The sequence below is a fragment of the Phocoena phocoena genome, chromosome 1, assembly GCF_963924675.1.
Source record: "Phocoena phocoena chromosome 1, mPhoPho1.1, whole genome shotgun sequence".
NCBI lineage: Eukaryota > Metazoa > Chordata > Mammalia > Artiodactyla > Phocoenidae > Phocoena > Phocoena phocoena.
Genome location: NC_089219.1, coordinates 12,805,206 through 12,829,572, shown reverse-complemented (window position 1 = coordinate 12,829,572; position 24,367 = coordinate 12,805,206). Strand labels below are relative to the sequence as shown.

The 24,367-nt window shown below is 51.8% G+C and overlaps 1 protein-coding gene across 1 annotated transcript in view; it reads left to right on the top strand.

The window, feature by feature from the left end:
* PADI2 (peptidyl arginine deiminase 2) overlaps window positions 1-24,367 on the top strand; it is a 43,223-nt gene that overhangs the window by 4,087 nt on the left and 14,769 nt on the right. The window contains exons 2-6 of the mRNA XM_065872347.1: window positions 8,180-8,363; window positions 9,343-9,415; window positions 15,981-16,042; window positions 18,308-18,425; window positions 19,775-19,900. Of these exons, the coding sequence (XP_065728419.1) occupies window positions 8,180-8,363; window positions 9,343-9,415; window positions 15,981-16,042; window positions 18,308-18,425; window positions 19,775-19,900 (563 nt within the window). The remainder of the gene's footprint in view (window positions 1-8,179; window positions 8,364-9,342; window positions 9,416-15,980; window positions 16,043-18,307; window positions 18,426-19,774; window positions 19,901-24,367) is intronic.

Sequence of the window (24,367 nt, the reverse complement as noted above, 5' to 3'; positions counted from 1 at the left end):
GGAGAGCCTGCCGAATCTCAATTCCTCCGCATCTCACGCCCTCAGCTCGCTCAGACCCCCTCTCTCTGTCTCTTGGTTGGTCTGAGTGTTTTAGAAGGTATCCTTAGGCAAAGGCCAGGGAGGGTCAGCAGTCCGGTCTGAAGCAACGAGGACTTGGTGCCTCCCCCTAGGGTGCCAGGCCCCGTCTCCTGCTGACTCCCCTGCGCGCATTCCACTCCGGCCACGTTGGTTTTGTGGATGCTCTTGGCCCTTGAATGCACCCCCCTCATCCCCACCTCAGGGCCTCTGCAGGTGCTGTTCCCTCTGCCTGGAACACTGTCCCCCAGACCTCTGCGAGCCTGGCAAGTCTCAGCTCACGTGACCTCCTCCAAGCAGCTTTCCTGACTCCACCCCATCTTGCAGTGCCCGACCCAAAGCCCCAGTCACTCCCTACCTCATGACTATTGTTTTTGTCTTTGCAGATCTTATTATTTACTTAATATTACTAGCTAACTTATTCTGTACCAGGCAGCCTTCTGGGCACCTGGCACACGCATCTCACATGTACTTAATAATTTACATGTGTTTAAACTTCACAACAACTTTATGAGTTAGGTGCTATTTTGGGGGAAACTGAGGTAAGGGATGTTTGTCCAAGATGGCATGGCTGGTAAATGGCGGTAGTGTGGAGACCAGGCCCGTGACTGCCCTGCTGGGCCGCCTGCTAGGGCTCGTGTTTTAGGCGCGTCCTCTCCCTACTCACTGTCTTCCTTCTTCCTGTGAGCTTCCTGCCCTCAAGTCACTGAAGGGCCCCTTGGCTGGCTGAATGGATGGATGGCTGTGGCCAGGGATGCATGCGGACTGGCCTATCGTTGGCCTGCCACTGGGCTCTCCAACCCCGGCCTCAAGTGATGGATACCGTTGGACGGGCCGGTGGAAGGTCAAGGGCATGTGGCCGAGTTTGGCCAGAGCAGCACTTGCTCCTGAGAGAATGACAGCAGGTGGCATTCAGGCCAGGTCAGGTGGCCCCATAAATTAGAACAACACCCAGAGCCCTCGACTCTACAAAGGAAGCCCTGCCAGGAGCTGCTCCAGGACCTGGGCATCAGGCTGGCTCCCGGGCAGCGGCAGGGTCCTGAGGGGCAGCTGGCACCCTGTGGTTCGAGCCCACAGCCCCCTGCACGGCTGGGGTCCCTGAGAGCCTTGCCTCCCTACCCACAGGGCCTGAGCACAGCGGCAGGGGCTCACCCCAGTGCCCACCCCCAGCTGGACAGGCACACCTGTTCAACTTTGGGGGAGGCCAGTTTTCGGAGACAGCTCTGTCTTGCCCAGCCGGGCCCAACCCCATGCCTGGAGCTTTGACTGGCCCAAGCCTGCTTATGCTGGTCACTCACCCAGGAGCCCAGGGCAGGAAGCCAGCCTTTGGTCTCCCCTCTCTGGACCTCTGAGCCCCACGTGCAAAATAAGTAGGGGGCTTCTCATTTGATCCTCTCCCGAGCCAGGCCTGACAGTCCCCCTCCCCCGCCAGGTGTCCCTACCTGAAGGACCTTTAAGGAGGACTGTAACCTCTGGATCCTCTCCCAGGAAGGAGCAACCAGGACCAGAGCTCAGAGCACTTGAGTTTACCCCACACCCTGCCCATCTCAGTCTGTCCCTGAGACTCAGAGCAGGTGCTTGCCCTCTGGGGGCTTCAACACGCTCATCTGTAAAATGGGATGACATTAATACAGGCCTCATGGGGTTATCGAAAGGATGGACTGAGGTCACGTGGGCCAAGGGCATGAAACAGTGCCTGGTACATAATACTCAGTAAGTGGTTATCAGGAATTAGTATTGGGTTTATTATAATATTATTAAAACAAATAATAATGAACTATGGCCTCAGAAAGTTTATAACGTTCATGGGAGAGAAATGTTGAACAAGTGTTAAGTGTTGTTTGAAGCACCAGCAAAGGGAGGGAGAGATGAGTCCTGGATCATAATAGGATCAGGGAAGACTTCCTGGAGGAGGTGGCAACCTAGCTGAAGGGTGGACAGGGGTTCACAGTGTGACCAGGACAGGCCATGCAGGAGCAAGTGTACCTGGCAAGAAAGTCGGGACACGTGGGGGCAGAAAGGGCATAGTTTCTCTAGCCTGGAGTGTCAGACTAGAGGGCGGATACATTTAAACTGGGGCTTTGAATGCCAGGCTCAGGTGTTAAACTTTGTTCTGCAGGCAGGAGGGAGTCACTGAAGGTGTCTGCAGAGGGAGTGACCATAGATTAGATTGTTTCTTCCCTCAGCAGAGGGACCTTGGGCAGCTGGAGGCACCAGTGCCTAGTGAGAGAGGCTGCTGAGCTTACCAGGCACAGAAGAAGGCTGGCTGAAGGCAAAAGTCATGTTCCGTCTTCACCCATCCCTGTCCAGACCAGCTACCCACCCCAGGCCTCCAGCCACCACCACACCAGGCGGCTCCTGGAGGGTGCTCGCCATGGGGTTGCACGCCAGGTTGGCACCCACAGACCCCCTCAGATTCCTGCAAAGACCCAAGGACAGGGTGTTAAACCCAGCCTGCCAGGAGCTGGGCTCACTGTGGAGTAAGCCCCGCTGGTGTTAACAAGGCCCAGGGCAGGCGAACAAGCTGGGAGAGCCAGGTGCCAGCGAGCAGCAGGCACGTACTGCCCTCGAGTCCCAGGCTGAGTGAGCATCCCAGCCCTGCGAGGCCAAGCTGGTGACCCTCCCCACTGACTGAGCGAAGACCAGAGAGGCTGACTGGCTCCCTAGAGGCCACACAGCATTTGTGGGGCTGAGCAGATATTAGGTCACAACACCCAGAATTCTCGTGGCCAGGCACAGTGAACGTCCCTCTTCTATCAATACATCTGACACTACTTTCCAGTCTTGCTCAATGTTCCTTTGGTTGACTCCTGAATCCATTGCCCACCCTGCACCCTGGTGGATCTGTCTGCAGTGCAGAAATGATCACGTCTCCCCTGCTCAGAAGCCTCGGTGCCCGCAGGAGAATGGCCAGCTCCTTGCCATGATCTGGGTCCTCTCCCCCCACCCCTCGCCCTCCCCTTTGCTCCCAAACTCCAGCCACGTTTACCTCCTTCCAATTTGTTGATCATGCTGGGCTAGCTTCCACCTCAGGCCATCACCCAGGCTGTCCTTGCTGCCTGGAAGTCCCTGCTCCTCTTCCTCTCTTCGCTTTGTCCAAATTCAGCGGTTCTCACACTGGTCCCCAGACCAGCAGCAGCAGCATCACCTGGGAGCTTGTTAGCAACGCACTTTGCTCCCACTGTATATGTGTATCAAGTCATCCTGTCATACACTTGAAATACATACAATTGTATTTGTCAGTTTTTCCTCAGTAAAGTTGGGGGGGGAGAGAAATGCAGTTTCCTCTGGCCCCACCCACCCCATCTGCTGAATCAGAAACTCTGGGGGTAGCCCAACAACCTGTATTTTAACAGGCTCTTCAGGTGTTGCCGATGCAACTCGAATTTAAGAACCACTGATTTAACTAATTCTTAACTATCGTTTAGAGTGTAAAATTTAAACCTCAACTCAAATGTGCCACTTCCTCCAGGAATCCTTTCTTGACCTCCAGGCCAGGGCTTCATGGAACCCCATACGTCTCCTTTAGAGCAATTTTCACAGCTGTAATCACATAATTGTGTAATCCGTCGGAAGTCTTTCTCTTCCAGTGGAACATTTGCTCCATGGGCCCCGGGAACATATTATCTTTTTTGCTCTACCCCCCAGGACCTAGTATACGCCTGGCACATAGTAAGTGCTCAATAAATACATGTTGAGTGAATGAATGACCACATAAGCAAGTCCCCTCTTCCAGCCCTTCCTGTAGCAAACATTTACTTACCATGTGTCTATGCTAAGCCAGGTGCTGGAACAAAAAGAAAAGCCAATCTCTACCTTCAAGGAGATAAACTGCCACAAGGGGAAATAAACATGGATGGAGACAAATCAATTGAGTCGTCAGAGAGGGATGGGCAGTTGCCAGGCAGAGAAGTCAGGGGAAAGCACTACAGGTAGAAGGAGCAGCATATGCAAAATGCATGGTGAGATGAAACCATGCAGGGAGTTGAGAGGGTGGGAGGAGTCGCAGGAAGTGAGGCTAGGGAGTCCAGTTGAGATGCGGTGGCTAAATGCCGCTGGCGAATACCAGGCTACAGAGTTTGGATTTATTGTTTGGTAGACACTGAAGAGCCATTGAGTATTTTCAAGCAGGCAGGTAACCTGATTTCTTTTTTTTTTTAAATCACTCTGGTAATACAGTTTGGGAAACCAGGAAGGGTGGGTCCATTCATTCGTTTATTCCCAGAATATATATTGAGCATGGTCACGTCCTGGGTCCTGGGCTATGGGGGGCAGTGCAGATGTGGTCCTAGCCTGTCCTTCCATCTACATATCTTTAGCCTCTTTTCCATAAGCAGGAGGTCATGGCCACCACCATCCCTGCTCTACTTCCCTCTGTAACTTCCTAGGCCCCTCCCTGCAGCATCCAGGGACAATCAAGGTGGCGGCAGTCCCTGGCTCTTGGGTTTCTGCAGGGGATTCTGAGAGGTTCTTCCTGGGGAGGGAGGGAGGCAGCCATCCGGAGCCACGGGGGGACAGCCACGGGGGACAATAGATGCCTTTGTTGCTTCTGCCAGGGCCGCTGGAAGAATAGTTGTTTGCTCAACTCAGAGCAGGACTGGTGCTGGGGTGGGAGGGTGTGAGTCCCCAGAGCTCCAGTGTGGGTGGGGCATTAACCCCCAAGCCTCTGCAGCCTCCTCTAGTTTCTAACTGGCTCAGAGGAATGAGGGTGGCAGGAAGCATCACTTATATCTCACTATTGTCAGAATCGAGGCCCTAAAGATTATCCTGCCCTGTGAGTTTATAAAGCAATTTTTTCTAAATAGAGTTGTATGCAGAAACCCATTGTATGAGACAAGATGAAATAATGTGACTCTGCTTAAAGGGAGGGTGGGGATCTGGCAGAGAGATCCCCAGCTTTTCAGCACCTCCTCCCTACCCCTTTGTCCAGGCCTGCCCCCTCTGTGCTCCCCAGACTCCAGCCACCTCTGACCTGGTCCCATTCTCTCATTTTACACTTGATGAAATTGAGAGAGGAGAAACGCCTTGCCCAAGGCCACCAGCAGGTTGATGGTCAAACCCAGGACTACTCACTAGGGGAATGTTTCCTAGATCTGAGCCTACAACTGCCCAGACTCCCGTAATTTTTACCAAAAGCATATTCTACCTCTAGTACCATTAACTTAAAAATTTTCTTTAAACCAACTCTTATTTTTGTTATAACTTTAAGTGGAATTCTTATATGATTACCATAAATGCCCAACCTTTATCACTTGCCATAAAAGATAATACATTTAATAAATACATAAGTCTTCTTTTAAATTGTGCATCCATGTGTCACCTAAAAGCATCTCACATGGGTACCCACACCTCCTTTTGGGATTTGCTGCCTGGAGCTTCTAAAAGGTTCACCTCTGTCCTGCTCAGCTCCACCCTCTTTGCTGAGTATGTGTGATGTGCCAGCCGTGTGCTAGGCCCTAGAGGAGACCAGACCCTGCCCTTGGGGGCTTACAATCCAGAGGAAGACAGACACCCGGGGTAACACCATGAGGCAAAATGCAGGCACCCCGTCCCCCGTCCCCGCCGAAGAATGAGAGACAGGAGGGATGGGCGGTCGTCCTGCATCTTATGGGTCGGCAAGTGGGCACTCAGAAGGAGCGAGGGACACACTCAAGACCCCCTCGGCAAGTAAGCGGCAAAATTGGGCTTGAACCCATATCTTTTGCACATGTGCTCCCAATCCAGGGTTTCTACCCAGACTCTGTGCCTCTCCTAATGCTGGATGTGAATGGAGGGCAGCAGACCACAGCCAACAAGTGTCCCCATGATGGGCTGAGGAGTTTAGAAGGGGACAGACAAGAAACAGAGTGGTTCTGGAGCTTCTTTTACAAGCTCCTTTCCCAGCCCTGGACACAGGCTGCCTGACCATTGCCCAGTGGTCTCTCCTTCCAATGCCCGAGACCAGTGGTCTTTGCCAGTAACTCCCACAGTCTATGGCCTGGATCGAAGAGACCCTGCCTGGGGGCCTCTGCAAACTCACACTCAGGGCCTTGGCCGTCTCATCCCAGGGCTCTAAGCACCAGAGCGCGTTGCTGCACATCTAGACCAGTGGTTCTCAAAGTGTGGCCCCTGGACCAGCGGCACCAGCAGTTCCTGGACACGTGGTAGAAATGCAAACTCTCAGGCCCCACTCCAGACCTACTGAATTTCCGAAATGCTGAGAAGGGGCCAGGCAATCCATGTTTCGACAAGCCCTCCGGGTAATGCTTTTGCTGCCACTGCTACTGCTCCTGAACCTTGAGAACCACTGGCCTAAAGCTCTCATTCAACCCTGGTCACTGTTTACAACTTCAGCTGCCCCTCAGGCATGCCAGCCAAACTCTCTGGGAATGGGATCCACAGATCTGTAGCCTTCAAAACAGTGAAGATTTAAACATCACCCCCTGATGATTCTGATGCCCGATCACAGTGGAGGACTCTTCGGGAGCCCAGGAACACCAGACCTTCAAAATAGCAGTTGTGCCTTTGAGGCAGACACTTGTACCTGTATCTTAGTCCCAAATCCCATGAGAATCCACCTAAATCCCTCTGAGCCCTTTTCAGTCTTTAGGAACCTTCAGACGGGGGGGGGGGGGGGGGGGGGGGCTGGAGATTTAGCAAAACTGTCAGCCCTGGGTACCTTCCTCCTCTGTTATCTCCCTGTCCTTCCTGTTATCTCCCCTTAAGCCAGTGTCTTAATCTGCTTGAGCTACAGAAACAAAATGCCACAGGATCAGTGGCTTAAAAACAAAAATTTATTTCTCAGAGTTCTGGAGGCTGGAAGTCTGAGATCAGGGTACCAGCATGGTTGGGTTCTGGTGAGGACTCTCTTCCTGGCTTGCAGCCAGCCGCCTTCTGGCTGTGGGCTCACATGGCCCTTCCTCGGTGCACAAGAGATCACTGGCTCTCCCTCTCTCTCTCCCCCTCTCCTCCCTCTGCCTCTTCTTACAAGATGACCAATCCTATCAGATTAGGACCTTACTCTCATGACTTCATTTAACCTTAATTATCTTCTAAAGCCCTATCTGCAACTACAATCAGATTAGGGCTTCAGCGTCTGAATTTGGGAAGACTCAAACATTCAGTCCATAGCAAGCAGCTCAAACCAGTTAGTTTTCTGCCCTGAAATCTTGATGGCTTTTCAAGAATTCCAAACTTATTTCCCTTTCAATAGAAAACCACTCCAGAACCCCAAGGAATGACTCTCAGAGAGAATTCCAAGCTGTGAAAGCTGTGACAAAAAGTAGGGGTCTTTGTGAAAGAGCCAGCCCACGCTTGCCCCTTGAAGACCCGAGTTCCAGGCTTCTTCTCTGTGCAAACCCAGCGCTTTGACACCTGCCTCCTCTCTATCAGCCGAGGTCTCCTGGCCTTCAGCTCAGACGCTGGACAGGGGTTGGGAGACAGGGTTCTAGGCCTGGCACTCTCTTTGCAGCAAACTCATTCCTCTGTCTGAACCTCAGACCTCCACCCATACAGTATCAGGTGGCTCCCAAGCCGGTTGCCTGTCAGAAACACGAGGAAGCGTGTTAAGAATTCAGATCCCCAGGCCCCACCCTGGAATATTCTGACTCAGTGGGTACAGGATTGGCCCAAGGAATCGGTAATTTTTTTTTTTAGGCCAAAAGATGTTTTCATTAGAATACAGTGATTTTTTTTAAAAATTAAAGTATAGTCAATTTACTATGTTTCAGGTGTACAGCAAAGTGATTCGGTTATATCAGTTATATGGACACATATATGTGTATATATAGTCTTTTTCAGATTCTTTTCCATTGTAGCTTATTGCAAGATATTGAATATAGTTCCCTGTGCTATACAGTAAGTCCTTGTTGTTTATTTATTTTACATATAGTACTGGGTAGCGGTTAATCCCTAATTCCTAATTTATCCCTTCCCCCACTTAAGGAATCTGTAGTTTTAACAAGTGCCCTCTTCACTACCAGGGATTACCGTACACCTGGTACTGTAGGGAGACCAGGCAGCCTGGGAGTGTCCTTGCAGCCTCGTCCCTCCAGGAGTCTTCTCCTGAAGCCCCTTGTCCCACCTGCCCAGGGGTCCCCGTGACCGCCCTCCTCTCTCCCTACAGCGCGGCCCCAGCCGGGGCCCAGACCTTCAGCCTGAAGCACTCGGAGCGCGTGCAGGTGGAGGTGGTGCACGACAGGCAGCCTGAGGAGGTGGCCGCCGACGGCAAGCAGCGCTGGCCTCTCTCGCCCAGCACCACGCTGCGGCTCACCATGAGCCAGGCGAGCGCCGAGGCCAGCAGCGACAAGGTACCGTGGCCGGGGAGGCGCCCCTGCGAGGGCCGCGGGAACTGGGGACCGACGGTGCTGGCATCAAGACAGGCTGGACCAGCGCTATTGATTGAAGCAGCATGAGGGCCACACGCGTCATTTTATGTTTTCTAACAACCACATTAAAAGAGCAAAAAGAAACAGGGGGACTTAATTTTGATATTTTTTCCTTAACTCCATCATCAAAATATTATCATTTCAACATGATATCAATGTAAAAAAATTAACAAGCTAGCTTACATTCTTTTTTCACAAGTCTAAACCTGCTGTGCGTTTCACACCTGTAGCACATCTCAGTTCGGACTTGCTACATTTCAAGTGCTCAGTAAACATTCGCAGCTAGTGGCTATGGTATTAGACGGCCTGTTGTTAGATCATAGAATGATGACTTCACGGCAGGTTAAAAGCGTGTGCTGCTCAATGACCAACTATTGGAATCACGGGAAGTTACAGCCACAAACATCCTTGGTCTCATCGTGTATCAAACGGGATGCTGAGCGCCCACGCAGCAAAATGATTTACCCAAGTGCTGGATCCGAGACCGGACTCTCTCTTCCCTAAGTTCTCTAATTATGAACTTCACTGTGTGCCCCATGTCAGTGATGGCGCTGAGCGTTATCCAGTAAGAGCAACCTAAGCCCCCTCGTTGCTTGGCGGCAGCTAGACACACACCAAGGCAGATGAGCGGCCCCCACAAGCAGCAGAATGCACCAGGGGGCAGGTCGGCGCCCTGGATGCACTCTGAGAAAGGGTAGTCCCATATCTAGTTGGATAATCTGAGAAAAACAGCCCACCAACCCAGGAGTGCTTCCTGGAGGAGAGGGTTCAGATGTTTAGAGAGGGTCAGCTTGACAGGCTGTGAGGTGTGAGGGAGGGAGGTGGTCATTGCAGATCTTCCTGCCTGTGATCTGTGATCTCTGCCCTTCTCTCCCTCCCAATGTGTCCCCTCCCTGTCAAGGTCACCGTCAACTACTATGAGGAGGAGGGGGTCACCCCCATCGACCAGGCTGGGCTCTTCCTCACGGCCATTGGTGAGTGGACGTGGCTATGGCCTGGGTGCCTTTGTTCCCCAGGGGCTGGCATTGCTGCTCTTCTCAGCGACACTTGGGCTGTTTTCAGTGCTGCTGACCTGGCACTCAGAGCTTCCTCTGAATAATGCAGGCCCGAAAAGTGATGCCACACGTGCCCAGGCCCTCCTGTCCTGGGGTGGGGATGCTGCAGGAGCGGGCATGCCTAGGTCTGCCAGCGACTCATCCCAATGTCAGGGTCCGCATCGCAGGCTCTGGGGGCCATGGAGGAGAAAGAGCAAAGTCTGTTCCTCTCCCGCCTCTCCCCTGCAGCCTGGAGAAGAACTTGCCTCTCATAGTGAGGGGAATGACCTGTCTACAAAACCTGTGCTATCCTCAACAATCCAAGCTACACACTTGCCTTCCCCAGACCCAGCCCAGGGACACAAAGATGCAGCCTGGGTCCTTAACTCACCTAGTCCAAGCCCTTCGTTTGATTCACAAGGACACTGAGGCCCAGAGAGGTTAGGGAACTAGTTCAAAGTCACACAGCAACTCAGCGGCAGGTTGGGTCCAGAACTCAGGATCATTCCCCCCCTGGGTTCTTTCCATTTGCAATGCACTCCCCTGCCCTGGATGCCAGGGCACATTGGTTGTGGTCTTCTGAAGCTTCATTCACTCGACCCCTCTGCAGTGGAGATATTAGTTTTTTAAATTTTAAATCAGATAATGTTTAAGCCAGGGCGACATTTCAGTGGGTCATTTTGTCCATCCAGCTTCAGTTTCACATCGATAGAGTGGCCACATGTCAGGGGGAGGGAACTACCAGTTACTGAGAGTCAACTGTGTGCTGAGTGCTTTAAAAATAACAATATCTATTTTCTGAACACCTGCTCTGTGTCCGGGACTTTGGTGAAGAGGTGGCATTTACTGAGCACCTACAGTGTGCCAGGCTCCAGTACTAAGTGGTTTACTGTCATGATCTCAATCTATTCTTACATCTATTCTGAGAATACACACTAGTATTGTCCCCATTTTACAGATGAGAAAGATCAAGGCTCCTAAAAAAAATAAAACGAACAAAAACTTACCTGAGGCCACAAACCCTGAAAGTGGTTTGTGGGACACCCCACCATTTCAATTATCTCACATCCTCCAGGGGTCTCAGAACTGTCCCCACAAAACAACTAGTTCCCAAGCCAGCCCCTCCTTCTCCAGCCCTGTGTCTTTAGCCACTGAAACAGGCCCAACAGCAGTGCTCTCCTGCTTCTGAGCTTATTCCCAAACAGGCTTCACTGCTGGCCACCTGCCCTTCTTTCCGCACCGAGGGAGTGAGTACCTGGCCTTGGGGGTGGAGGGTTCCTCAGGACAACCTCGGGGGGCCTTGGGAGATGAAACCCAAGCCTCCCGAGTCGCAGCTGAGGGCTGGCACGTGTGTCCACCTCACGGGCACACGGTGCCCCCAGATTGTCTCAGGTGACCGTCCCTGAGGAAACCTAACCCCACAGAGACAAGGACACCTGAGGACATTAGCAGGAAGGGCAGTGGCCAGAGGCCTGGCAGAGAAGGGAGATGTCCAGGGGCTGACGACACCACTAACGAGACTTCCACCCTAAAGCACGGCAGACTCGGGATGGACGGCCAAACAGTGCACTGTAAGGAGGCAGGGCTCTGCTAGGAGACTCTGAGCTTGTGCTCGGAGCAAGCCTGTCAGGGTGCTGCAGGCACGAGAGTCCGGAAGATACCAAATACGCACGTGACGAATGGCCAGACTCATCCTTCCGGGTTCCGAGGCTGTGCTCTCACTGAACAATGATTTCTTTAACTGCCCCAAGTTCCAGATATTTAGGTTCCGTGGGTCAGTGAAGTGTCCCCTCTTCCCGCCGCCCCAACCAAAAAATAGTAAACCTGACCATTTTGACACTTGGCCAGAAAGAAAAGACAGGAATAAAACCATTTACCATCAATTATCACCATCATTTTAACATTTTAACACCTAAAGAGTAGGCAGGGCGTAATCTCAGAACAAAAGACAGTCGTTTACATTGCAGAAATAAAGCTTTATGAAAAACTCACCCCATTGAACTTGCGTTTCCTGTTCCACCAGCAATCCTAGTGAAAACTGGGTTTCTTTTGAGACCCAGTGGTCTATCTGACCCCTCCGGGTCCCATATTCCCTCAGGCATCTACCCCAGGAGCCCCTGAGCCCCATGCCCTGAGTAATCATGCAGGGGCAGCACCTCAGAGGCAGGAACGCTCTGAATGTCCCAGGATGGTGGGGCTGCCCCCAAGGATGTATCCGAGTCTGTCTCACCCTAGTTCTGTGCTGAGTCCACGCTGAGCCAAAAACATCCCTGACTTCAGAGTGGACGGTGTTCTGGCTCTGCCTCGTCCGGCCACATTGTGACCACCACCCCGAGCCTGTTTCCTCATCTGCAAAATGCGATTCACGGTGCACTTTTGCACAGTGTTTACAAGGGTTCAGTGGGATGGCGCGTCGCGAGGGCCTGGCGTGGGCTAGGTGCTCAGTCGATGCTCTTTGCCTTCCTCCCTTCCTCTTGGGGCAGCCCATTTTCCCTCTGCGTGGGTGAAGCTGAGGAACCTTCCTGTGCCTCAGTCTTCCTCCTGGGATTCGAGAGCGAAACTATAATGCCCTTGGCCAAATCAGACTGTGGGTCTTGGTCCCAGTCCTGCCAAAAACCTGTTATTTGCCCTCCCCCTCCAGACCTCATTTTTTATTTCTGGCTGCACCACACAGCTTGCAGGATCTTAGTTCCCCAATGAGAGATTGAACCCGGGCCCACGGCAGTGGAACTGCAGAGTCTTGATCACTGGACCCCCCAGGGAATTCCCTAGACCTCCTTTTTCCCAGCTATAAAATGAGAGTTTTGAGCTCATTGATCCCTGAGGGCCTCTGAGCCCCCAGTTAGGGCTGATTTGCCAAGCCCTCCAGGTTAAGGGGGAAAGTGGGAGGGGAGGGATCTCGGAGGGAGGAATAATCTCACCCTCTTTGCTGTGGTCCTGGCAATGAGAGCAGTACATGTACAGGAGCCTTGAGAATTTTTAGCATCAGCCTAAGGCCCTCATTCCTTGCATCCCCTCCGGAAAGCTGAGGATAACTGCCCTAGTTGGCTGTTGGGGAAGAGAATCCTTCCTCCCCAAGCTGCCCTGTTAGGCAAGAAGGCCCAGCACCCTGCCACTGTCCATGGGGGCCGGCAGCCCGCCAAAACTCTTATGCCTCTGTGTCGAAGCCGAGGCAGTGTTTTGATTCTCAGGGCAGACTGCGTTGAACCCAATCCCAGTGACATTTCCAGTTAATCTGCCCCATACCCCAGGTGCCACCTGACACCTTGGGGCTATTATGGGGAGCTGAGGTAGGATTCAGAGCCTCTGGGAAATGTCTGGACCCCAGAGGCCCTGAAACAGATGTCCTCTCCCTCCTCCCCCAGGGAAGACAGAGCCATCCCGGGAGGCCAGAGCCCTGCGCAGACCATGCCCGCCCTGCTCCCGTCCCCACAAAGACCATCCCTTGGAATCTAGTTAAATTGGACACTGGGGGAAGCTTTGAAGGGGAGAAGTCCTTGAGGGATGGCTTAAAGCTTAAGGGTGTTTCTGAGGGATGGTGGAGGGGAGAGGAAGCCATTTCAGTTGACTGTGAAGTTGGGTCATGGGTCGTAAGAGAGAACGTGTCAAGCACCGTGGGAGGTCGGGAGGTGGACGATAAGGGAGCCCCATTACGCAATGCCTGAATTTCATCATGGGAAGTCAGTGAAACTTGTCTGAAACTTGTCTGGTATTATAGAGATTGCCTCAGGCAGGTGAGGGGACGGGCTGGACAAGGAGCTCCTGGGTTTTTTTAGAAGCTATTTGGTACTCTTTGATTTTTTTTTGTTTTTTGCACTGTGCAAATATTACATTGATTTAAAATTTTAATTTAAGAAATTCATAGTGGGGAGTTCCCTGGCAGTCCAGTGGTTAGGGCTCGGTGCTTTCACTGCATGGCCTGGGTTTAATCCCTGGTCAGGGAACTAAGATGCCACAACCTGCACAGCACAGGTAAATGCAAAAAAGTAAAAAAGTAAAAATGCAAAAAAAAAAAATGCAAAAAAGTAAAAAAAGTAAATAATGAAGTAAAGCACAATGAAGTGCTTCACAATTTCTCTCCTGTGCCCCACTGCTTTCACAGACCACAGGATCTGTGATGTGGAACCACCTTGCAGCCTAGAGACCAAAGCCACACGGCTGCCGGGGTGGGGAAGTGGCCAACTTCCCTGAACTTCAGGGGAGCAAGTCCTGGTCTTGAAAGGCAGGCTTGGGTTTTGGAAACAGCCCAGGGTAGAGATCAGCCTCAGACAGTGGAGGGAACGGCCAAAGGCAGGAGTCTGGAGTCAGAGACCCGAGTGGGACCCCTGGCTCTGTACTCTCTGGGGACTTCATGGTCAATGCCCTGCTGGGTGCCTCTGTTTCCTCATCTGTATGGTACGGGTGGCTGGGTGGAGAGGGGGGCAATTGAAGGGAAAACACACATGGGAAGTGCTGTACCGTCCACAAAGAACTATACGCGCAGGAGAGATTGTTATCTTGAAAAGCAAAGAGTGATTCCTGGAGGAGGCTGGGTATGCAGCCGGTCCCCAGGCAGGAGCTTCAGGAAGCCAGCCTCCCCGAAAGGCAGCATTCCCTAGGGAGTGTCCCGCTGGAAAGTTCATGAAGGTCTGGGAGCCAAAATCAATATTGTTCCTCCAGGACCTTGTTGTTTATCCATCCTATATATTACAAGTTTACATCAGCCTCTTTAACAGTAGCTGGTGGTGCCGCCTTCTTGGCTTTCTCCCTAGAATTCTTATCCTGCACCAGCCTCCCAGCTCATCAGCCCAATTTGCTGACAGGTGACGTCTCCAAGTCTGGGTTTGCTCACCTGCAAAATGGGAACAATATTTATCTCATAGGACTGGGGGCTTCCTGGGAGCAGGCACGGGGCCCTGATTGCCCACCACTGGTCCCCACGACTTGTGTGGTGCCTGGAACACAGTAGAGGCTCAACAGTGATTTGCTGCGTGAATGGGATCAATGGGAAGAGTTTATTTAACTATTTCCTATAGCGCCTGACAGTGGGGCTGCAGAGGTGGGAGTGCTGCCTCTCCAAGGACCAGGTGCCCTTAAAGCCCCCCTGCTCCTACCTCCTTCAAAACCCAGAAGAGCCACAACCAGGGTTAAGAGGGAATCGGGCTGTGGGCAAAGGGAGGCCCCGAATATAATCCCCCGACTTAGGAGAGAGAGAGGAGATGTTTCTGCCTCTTCAGGGAGAAAGCACGCCTGCCAAGGGTACTGCCCAGGAATCCATTCATTCCCACCCAACTCCTACCTCGGTCCAAGCCATGCTCAGCATGAGGCCGAGCCCACTGGGGGCAGTTCAGGGGCCTGGACCCAGCTTATCTCATGTGTCATGCCCATCACCTTCCCAACAACTCCCCTGCCCCGCCCCGTCGGTCTGTAACTCAGGGAGCCATGTTGCCTTCCAAAGGACACTTGGCAATATCTGGAGACATTTCGGTCGTCATAGCTGGGGGGAGTTACTGGCATCCAGGGGGCAGAGGCCAGGGATGCTGCTTACCACCCTACAGTGCACAGGACGGCTCCCACAGCAACGACAACAGAAATCCGGCTCGAAGTGGCAGTAGTGCCCACCGTTGCAATTAGGGCAACTCATCTAACTGGAAAGGGCCCCACTTTTCAGATAAAGAAACTGGGGCTCAGAGAAGCTGTCTAACCTGCCCAAAGCCACACAGCTTATAAGCAGAGAACCAAGGTTGAAGCCCAGCACCGTCTGGTACTAAACCTTGGGCTCATTTCAATGCCCCACACGGTCCCCACAGCAGCCCGAGGGATAGAGAAGGTCCCTCCCCCAAGAGAAAGGATAAACAGGGACCCTGCAGTGGATCCTCTATCTGGTGGTCTGGCCTCTTGGGCACCCTCAGATCAAGAGGGATTGAAGACCCAGTTTCCCACCCAAAGTAAAACCCTCAGTCCTTAGAGGTGGGCCCTAGACCACCAGGAGTTCTGGGAGAGAAACGCACACACGTGCACGTGTGCACACACGCCTAGGGCGGACTAGGAAAGGCAGGTAGGGAATCCTATGAAAGTTTTCAAAATATGAGCTTCGATTCAGACCAGACGCAGTGGCTTCGATTCAGACCAGACGCAGTGTGTGCTTCAGTTCTGCTAATGCGACCTGTGTGCCCCTGCGCGTGTGACTTGGCCTCTCTGAACCGAGGCTCCCAAATCTGTCCAGTGAGGCTCATCCCATCCACCACCCAGAATTGACTGAGGAACAGTAAAGGGGTGAGAGACCCCTGACCCACCTGGCAGCCCCTCCAAGAGCTGCGCAGTCTGCACGGTATCTGCTCGTGTTTCCATCCTGCGGTGGGGGGTGTTGAGGTAGGGGTTGGCTAAGATGCCCTCAGCAAGGCGCTCCCCTTCTGGGAACCAAGCAAATGGCTGAGCTGAACCCTAATCCCACCCTAATCTTCCTCCTGTCCCAGCCCCACCCAGTCTGGCAGGCTCAGCAACTCACCCATGTGTCTGTCCCCAGAGATCTCCTTGGATGTGGATGCAGACCGGGACGGCGTGGTGGAAAAGAACAACCCAAAAAAGGTACCTCGCTGCAAGGGCAGACTGAACGGGGGGCTTCCGGGGCCAGAGCCCCAGGCTGGGTCCTGCAGGCAGCCGTGGTCCTCCCAGCAAGCTTCAACGACTGTCATTTTACAGATGAGGAGACAGGTTCCCAGACACACACTCCAATGGCAGAGCCCACCAAGGAGCAAGCTCCTTAGAGGGACAGCGATGGAGCAGGTTCCCGAGTCTCAGTGGCTCCCATCCACAGGATGGGGACGCCCAGTTCATAGAGTTGGTGGAAAGGATGAATGTCCTGCCACAGAGGAAGTACTGCCAAAGCATTTGCTCTTATTATTTTGCCTTTTTTTTTTGGACCATGGGGAGCAGAAGATTGCATTAATCGTTCCCAATTCAAGGCACATCATCTTTAATGGTGCCTGCACAACCCCTCTCCCGTTCTTAGTTTTTCATTTATTCGTTCATTCATCATTCATTCATTTGTTCATTCATTCATTCATTTATTCTCTTTGATCCTGCATTCCCCACTCCCATTCTGCTCCCCTACAAAGGAGCACTTCAATGGTTTTAACACATCACTTTCTGTTCTTGTGATTCTTGCGAAACATGCGGTGTGGTTTGCGTGTGTGTATTTTTAACTTGTGCAGACAGATAGCATTGTGTTCTCCAAGTCGTTGATTCCTACTTTTTCCTCAACCCCATTTTTAAGCTCTGCTGGTTTTGCTGTATGCACATCCAGACTTCTTTTTTCCATTTTCTGCCCTTGTATGGCATTTAAATTTTTGCCATGGCCATACATTACTTTTTTTTTTTGCGGTACGTGGGCCTCTCACTGTTGTGGCCTCTCCCATTGCAGAGCGCAGGCTCTGGACGCACAGGCTCAGCGGCCATGGCTCACGGGCCCAGCCGCTCTGCGGCATGTGGGATCTTCCTGGACCGGGGCACGAACCCGCGTCCCCTGAATCGGCAGGCGGACTCTCAACCACTGCGCCACCAAGGAAGCCCCCATACATTTCTTTTATAATAACAACGTAAAGTCTGGTTTAAATTATATGGAGATGGATACTTTAAAAAGCTAAATAAATACAGCCCATTGAGAAGCCTGGGGCCTAGCAGCCAGCTGCAGACTCTCTGCATGTCCTCAGGCCTATAGGGGAGCCCCTTCCCCCAGGCTTCTCAGGGGGCTCTGCCCCAGCCCTGCCTTCCTGAGGACAAGACAGCCCCACACATATGTTCTCTGTGTCCATGGCCAAGCTACGTGCCAGTAGGCACCACTGAGGCCTCTGAGGCATCCAACCTCCGCTGAGGAGCTGGGGAGTCACCCAGTCCCTGTGGGTCTGAACTTACCCAGGCTTCCTCCATCTGGGCCAGTGAAGTTTCATACATTCTTTACTCATCCCATAAATATTTTTTTTAATTTTATTGAAGTATAGTATACAATATTGTGTTTAATTTCTGCTGTACAGCAAAGTGACTCAGTTATACATGTATATATTCTTTTTCAGATTCCTTTCCCTTATAGTTTATCCTAGGATATTGAATATAGTTCCCTGTGCTATACAGTAGGACCTTGTTGTTTATCCATCCTATATATTGCAAATTTACATCTGCTAACCCCAAACTCCCACTCCTTCCTTCCCCTACCCCACCTCCCCCTTGGCAACCACAAGTGTATTCTCTATATTTGTGAATCTGTTTTTTGTTTCATAAATATCTTCATTTGCGTCATATTTTAGATTCCACCTATAAGTGGTCTCATGTGGTATTTGTCTTTCTCTTTCTGACTTAGTATGATAATCTCTAGGTCCATCCATGTTACTGCAAATGGCATTATTTCATTCTTTTTAATGGCTGAGTAATAGTCCATTGTGTGTGTGTGTGTGTGTGTGTGTGTGTGTGTGTGTATTATGTTTGTTTATTTATTTATTTATACCACATCTTCTTTATCCATTCATCTGTCAAATGGACATTTAGGTTGTTTCCATGTCTTGGCTATTGTGCTGCTGTGAACATAGAGGTACATGTATCTTTTTGAATTATAGTTTTGTCTGGGTATATGCCCAGGAATGGGATTGCTGGATCATATGGCAACTCTATTTTTAGTTTTTTGAGGAGCCTCCATACTGTTTTGCATAATGGCTGCACCAATTTACATTCCCGGGTAGTGGCTGCAAGAGTCTTATCCTGGGTCTGTCTCTCCAGTGTCCTATGGGGTCTGTGCTGGGGTTGAGAATATCTGTCAGAAGATAGAGAAGACAGCACTGACCTCTCTCCTCGGCAATGCAGGCATCCTGGACCTGGGGCCCTGAGGGGCAGGGAGCCATCCTGCTGGTGAACTGTGACCGAGACACACCCTGGTTGCCCAGAGAGGACTGCAGCGATGAGAAAGTCTACAGCAAGGAAGGTACCGCAGGATCCACACTTGAGCTTGGGGTGGGGAGAAGGGAGGAGCAATGAAAGCACTTATGATAAGTCTTGGGCTGGGCCGAGGGTGAGGCAGGTGTGACCTTGGGTCTCCTGAGGATGGTGGACTCAGGTATCCACTCCTGCTAAAAACAGACACTAAAACTATCGATATAGTTCAATTGGAACCATGTTTTCTTGTTTTAAAGTTTTTTTGTTTGTTTTGTTTTGTTTTATAAATTCTTTTATTTATTTATTTTTGGCTGCATTGGGTCTTTGTTGCTCTGCACGGGCTTTTTCTAGTTGTGGTGAGTAGGGGCTACTCTTTGTTGAGGTGCGCGGGCTTCTCATTGCAGTGGCTTCTCTTGTTGTGGAGCATGGGCTCTAGGAGTGTGGGCTTCAGTAGTTGTGGCACGTGGGTTCAGTAGTTGTGGCTCACAGGCTCTAGAGCTCAGGCTCAGTAGTTGTGGCACACGGGCTTAGTTGCTCTGCAGTATGTGGTATCTTCCTGGACCAGGGCTGTAACCCGTGTCCCCTGCATTGGCAGACGGATTCTTTTTCTTTTTTTTTTTTTTTTTTGCGGTACGCAGGCCTCTCACTGCTGTGGCCTCTCCCGTTGCGGAGCACAGGCTCCGGACACGCAGGCCCAGCGGCCATGGCTCACGGGCCTAGCTGCTCTGCAACATGTGGGATCTTCCCAGACCGGGGCACGAACCCATGTCCCCTGCATCGGCAGGCGGACTCCCAACCACTGCACCACCAGGGAAGTCCCTGGAACCATGTTTTTTAAGAAGTTGTACATATGTAGAAAAAGGAGCAGAAGGAAGCTCCCAAAAGGTTATAGGAAGTCATCTGTAGTGTTGGAGACAACAACTACTTCTTATGCTTTTTCATAATACACAGGTTTGGGGTTTGCTTTGTCCTGATTATAAAAGTAACAGGCCAACATTCCAGCCACAATTCTCCTTTGTTTTTTTGGTTAAGATGTAATTGACATACAACACTGTCTAAGTTTAAGGTATACAGCATGATTTGATTTCCATACATCATGAAGTGAGTATTACAATAAGTTTAGTAAACATCCAACATCTCATATAGGTACAAAATTAAAGAAGTAGAAAAACAAAATTGTGATAAGAACTCTTAGGATTTACTGTCAACAACTTTCATATATAACATACAGCCATGTTAATTACATTAATCATGTTTTACATTACATCCCTGGTAACTTATTTATCTTACAACTGGAAGTGTGTACCTTTTGACCACCTTCATCCAGTTCCCCCACGCCCCCACCCCGCCCCAACGCAATTCTCTTAATTCTAACCTCCTCATGCATCCACCCCTCAGACCTCAAGGACATGTCCCAGATGATCCTGCGGACCAAAGGGCCCGACCACCTCCCCACCGGATACGAGATCGTTCTCTACATTTCCATGTCGGACTCGGACAAAGTGGGCGTGTTCTACGTGGAGAGTGAGTGTCCCCAGCCTGGCCCTCCTGCAGTTCCCATCCAGTCAGTGCTCTCTGAGATACCCCTCGGGGGCCCAGCTCCTCCCTCTAAGGCTCCCCAGACCCCTCCCCTTAGTAGTCACAGATGCAGGTGACTGGAGAGGGCCAGCTTCTTGGTAATGGTAACCAGGACCACCGTTGTCCTGTGAAGCCAAGAGGACCCGTGGAATAGATCTCTCCTCCCTCAAAGGAGTTGGCAGAGACAGATTTATGTGGAACCCCGAGGAGTTCCACGTGAACCAGGGGAGGAAGGGCTTTTGAGGTCCATCTTTCCCAGAATCACATCACCTTCAGGATACCTGAGGCAGGTACCCACTCCCTCCCACCCCCACCAGGTGTTTTCTGCTCATCTCAGACTTTCTGAACATGAGAACTGCCCCTGACTTTTAAAGAGCCCGTGATGATGCTGTGGGCACCTTCAAGGAGCGGACCCCTTGGTCCTCTTGCCAAGGACAGGGCCTCCTGGGTCCCCAGTGAGTCAGGAATGTGCTTCCGCCATGGAGCTAATCCCCGCAGCTGCCTGCTCTGTCTCGTTCCTTCTGTGAATCGATGTCGAGCCCCCTCAGTGCCAGGTGCTGGTCTCAGCGCCGGGATCCCTGGGTGAACTCTGCCATCACACCCTGCCCTCGGGAAGGAGACGGTCTAATGAAGGAAACATAACGGAAAGCACAATTGGAGGAAATGACACAGACCAAGCAGTAGAAAACGGCAGGGGCAGAGGCGAGGCACCGCTAGCCTAGATGGTCCGGCACCTCTCCGAGCAGGTGACATTTGAGTTAAGAACCAAAGCAACCATGAGAAAGAACCAGCCGTTCATGAGCTGAGGGAAGAGTGTTGTAAGCAGAGGGAACAACATGTACAAAGCCCGGAGGAGGGAACCAGTATTGGAGGAACAGACAGAAGACCGGAGGAGGGGGATGTGTTGGAGTCAAGGTCAGCGAACTGGGCAGGGGCCAGCGCGTGCAGAGAGGACTTGCATTTTATTCCAAGTGCACTGGAAAGCCGTTAGAAGGTTTTAAGCAAGTGACTGTCAAGGTCTGATTTATGTATTAAAAAGCTGTCCCCACAAAATCGTTTACTATGGTGCAGGGTGAGGCCTCCCCCGCATGCCCAGCTCTCTGGGGGGCCCAGGGTCTCCAGCCTAGCTCTGGGGCCCTCCTCTGACCAGGCCCACTAAGAGCAGTCGCCATGAGGACTTGGTCCCAGTGGCCCTGCACCCTCACCTCAGGGAGGGATTTAGCCAGGACAGCAGTGGACCCAGCTGCCACCTGAAGCCAGTCCACCTCCTGATCCGCCCTGGGCTCGGGCAGTGACCTCACGCAGGTTGGAATGTCCCCAGAGTCAGGCCGGCTCCGTCACCTAAGTGGGCCGGGAACGTTGATGCTTACCCTGTCCAGGCCAGGGTTGCCACGGGGGATGGGGCTGCCGGCCGGACAGGAAGGGGACAAGCAGGATCTCGGCTTCTCGACCACACTGTGTCGTATTGTGACCCTCAACCTGTTGCTGCTGGTGACACCTGGACATTATCTAGAGCATCTTTTTGTTGATGACAGTGGATTGAGATCTGGCCCTTAATCACATCCCTCTCCCTCACTGCCATCGAGATGGGTCCTGAGCAGACAAGGAAAGGAGGAGCCACTGCTGTGGGTGCTTTGAGATGCTGTTCCCCAGTCTGTCTCATCTGGGCTGCCATCTTGCAATGTGGGGGGAGGGGCGGTGTTACTGATGCAGCGATGATCCCAGAATCGTCAGTCTCCCACAGAATTGGAATCCTGGGTGAATACTCAGTGCCACGCTAAACAGGATGAAAAATAATTCATCTGTGGTACAGTTTCCTCTTCTTCCTTTTCATCCGTGCAGGCATTTTGGGGTTTTATCAAAATCCATGTACACCTGTGGATAAGAATATGTTGTGTTACATGAATGTCATGTGTCACCTGTGTCCCCCAAGGGCAGGGGGCTGGGCTGGAGGCTGAGAGACCCTGAGAGGGAGCTTTAGAGCCCAGAAGGTTCAAATCCTGGATCTGGGCAAGTCTACTTACCAGCCCAGGCCTTGGGTTCCTCTTCTGTGATGTGACGTGGGGCTAAGGAGAGGCCTGACAGTTCCCGCTGGTGATAGAGATTAGATAAGGAGCATGTGTCCGCACTCAGTAGCCAGCCCGTGGGACACTCTCTCTTGCTTTCGGGGGGTGATTATTATGATTATTAATTACAGTAAGTCCCCTACATACGGACGAGTTCCGTTCCAAGAGAGCGTTCGTAGGTCCAACTTGTTCCTAAGTCCGGCAAAGTTAACCTAGGTGCCCAACTAACACAATCCGAGGGCAAGCTGCAGTTTCACTTACGCCGGATATTGATGGAACGCACGTTCGCATCTTTGAAATTTCGCAACTTGAAGGTTCGTATGTAGGGGACTTACTATATAATGATTGCAGTGGACAGGTGTCTCCAGTGCTGTTAGGAGGACCCAGGTGTCCGTGCTCCAGCCTCAGATTCTGCCTCAGGATCCCAAAGTTGGGACCTGACCTCTTCCTACAAGGGTGCAGTGACCGACTTGTCCCAGTTTGCCCAGGATTTTCCTGGTTTTAGCTCTAAAAATCCCTCGTTCCAGGAAACCCCTCAATCCCAGGCAAACCAGGACAGATGGCCACACTATCAAAGAGTCTCCTTGGGAGGTGGAATGGCTCCAAAGTGACCAGAAGGGTTATGCCTCATGCCAGCCTGCGGGGCTGATGCCTGGGGCTAAGGAGAAGTCAGGGTGGCTGGCGGGGCCCAGTCCAAGGCACGTGGGCTGCTCAATAGAGGGTCATTGTTGGCTCCTGCAGGGAGAGGCCGCACTCAGGCAGGACTGCACCCAGCTGGGACGGGGGATGGGGGAAGGAGGCTCCTCGGGACAGTGGCTGGATTGTTCCCTCTAAGTCATCAATCTACCTAGAGCTGGCCCAAGACACTAGAAAGAGAGGCACATGTAAATTGCAGGCCATAGAGGGGAAAAAACTGCATGCAGATGGGCAAGAACGCATCCTTCCATCTGGCCCAGCTCCCCTGCCAGACCCCCACCCTCCCAGGCCCAGGTGGAGCACACACACACACACACACACACACACACACACACACACACACACACACCACCTAACTGCCCAGAGCCCTGGGAAAGTTTTGGAGTTTTCTGCAAAGACAAGTCAGCTTCCAGGCCTGAGGATCTCTTTTCTAGCACCAGTTCAAGTGCAGCCTGGGACTGGTGGACATTGGAGGGCCTGGGTGCCTGGGGGAGAATTTTTTTAATTATGCAGAGCCATCTGGATCTACTTAGTGATTGGGACACAGGCATATGTTGTCTTTTCTGAGTGAGAAGGACTTCACCTTCTGTCTTGAGCTGTTCCTTGGGACACCCAGTGTCTGAGTCTATATGCCTCATTTCTTGGGCCCACCTAAGGGAAGGTGAGGTGAGGTATTTTTCTTTGCCTTCCGTTCCTAAGCCGTTCAATGAAAAGGTCATGAATCTTGCAGTAAGGGGTGTGCTGACACATTCATGGGCTCTCATAGTAGTAATACCAGCAAGTCCTAGCTGTGTTACCAATGGTTACCCTTGGTTACCGAGCTTACCTCAATTGCTGATGCTGTCATTTTATCTTGCAAGGACCCTGTGGCATAAGTGTTATTATCCCCCATTTAACAGATGAGTAAACTGAGGCTCAGGGAGGTTAAGTGAATTCCCTGAGGTTTTGCAGCTTGTAAGCCAGAGAGGTACTTGAACCCGCATCTCTCTGACTCTGGAAGTCATAACCAATAAGGTAACCCACCCTTAATGAGATGTATAACCAGGGTCTAGTTGAGCACATTGTCCTACGTGAGGAACCATCCTGAGCCTGGGCTTTGCTGGTTCCTCCGTTCATTTTGCAAGTTTTAATCAAGGGCCCTATTCATGCCAGGACTGTTCTAGTTACATGCTCTAGCCCTCAGGTGACTGGTCAATAATCATACCCATTGTTGTTGACAACAGTACTAAGCTGAGCCTGATTCTGCCCTTCCAGCTCTGCAGGGCATAAAGAAACTCCTTCTGGAACTGCATAGGGTCCTACCTCCATGCCTTGGGCAATGCAAGTATCTCCTCTCCTCACTGCACCCCACCTCTGCCGCCCTCAGGGGCATCTCAAAGGCTGCCTTTCTCTGCTCAAACGCCTCCCACCCCGCCTCCCTTCCCCTGTCCTCCTCACCCCAGTAACCCCACAGGCTCTCTCACCCGGTAGCTCTACTATGACGCTTCCCACATCTGTGCCATCTTATCATCAGCTGAGCACTGCTCCTAGACAGAGGGGCTGCATCTTGCCCATCTCTGTGTCCCCCAGAGGTCCGTGTCCATGTGGTCACAGAGTAGTAATTCAACACATGTGCTCTAAATTGGCCTGAAAATTCTCCCATGGGGAGTGG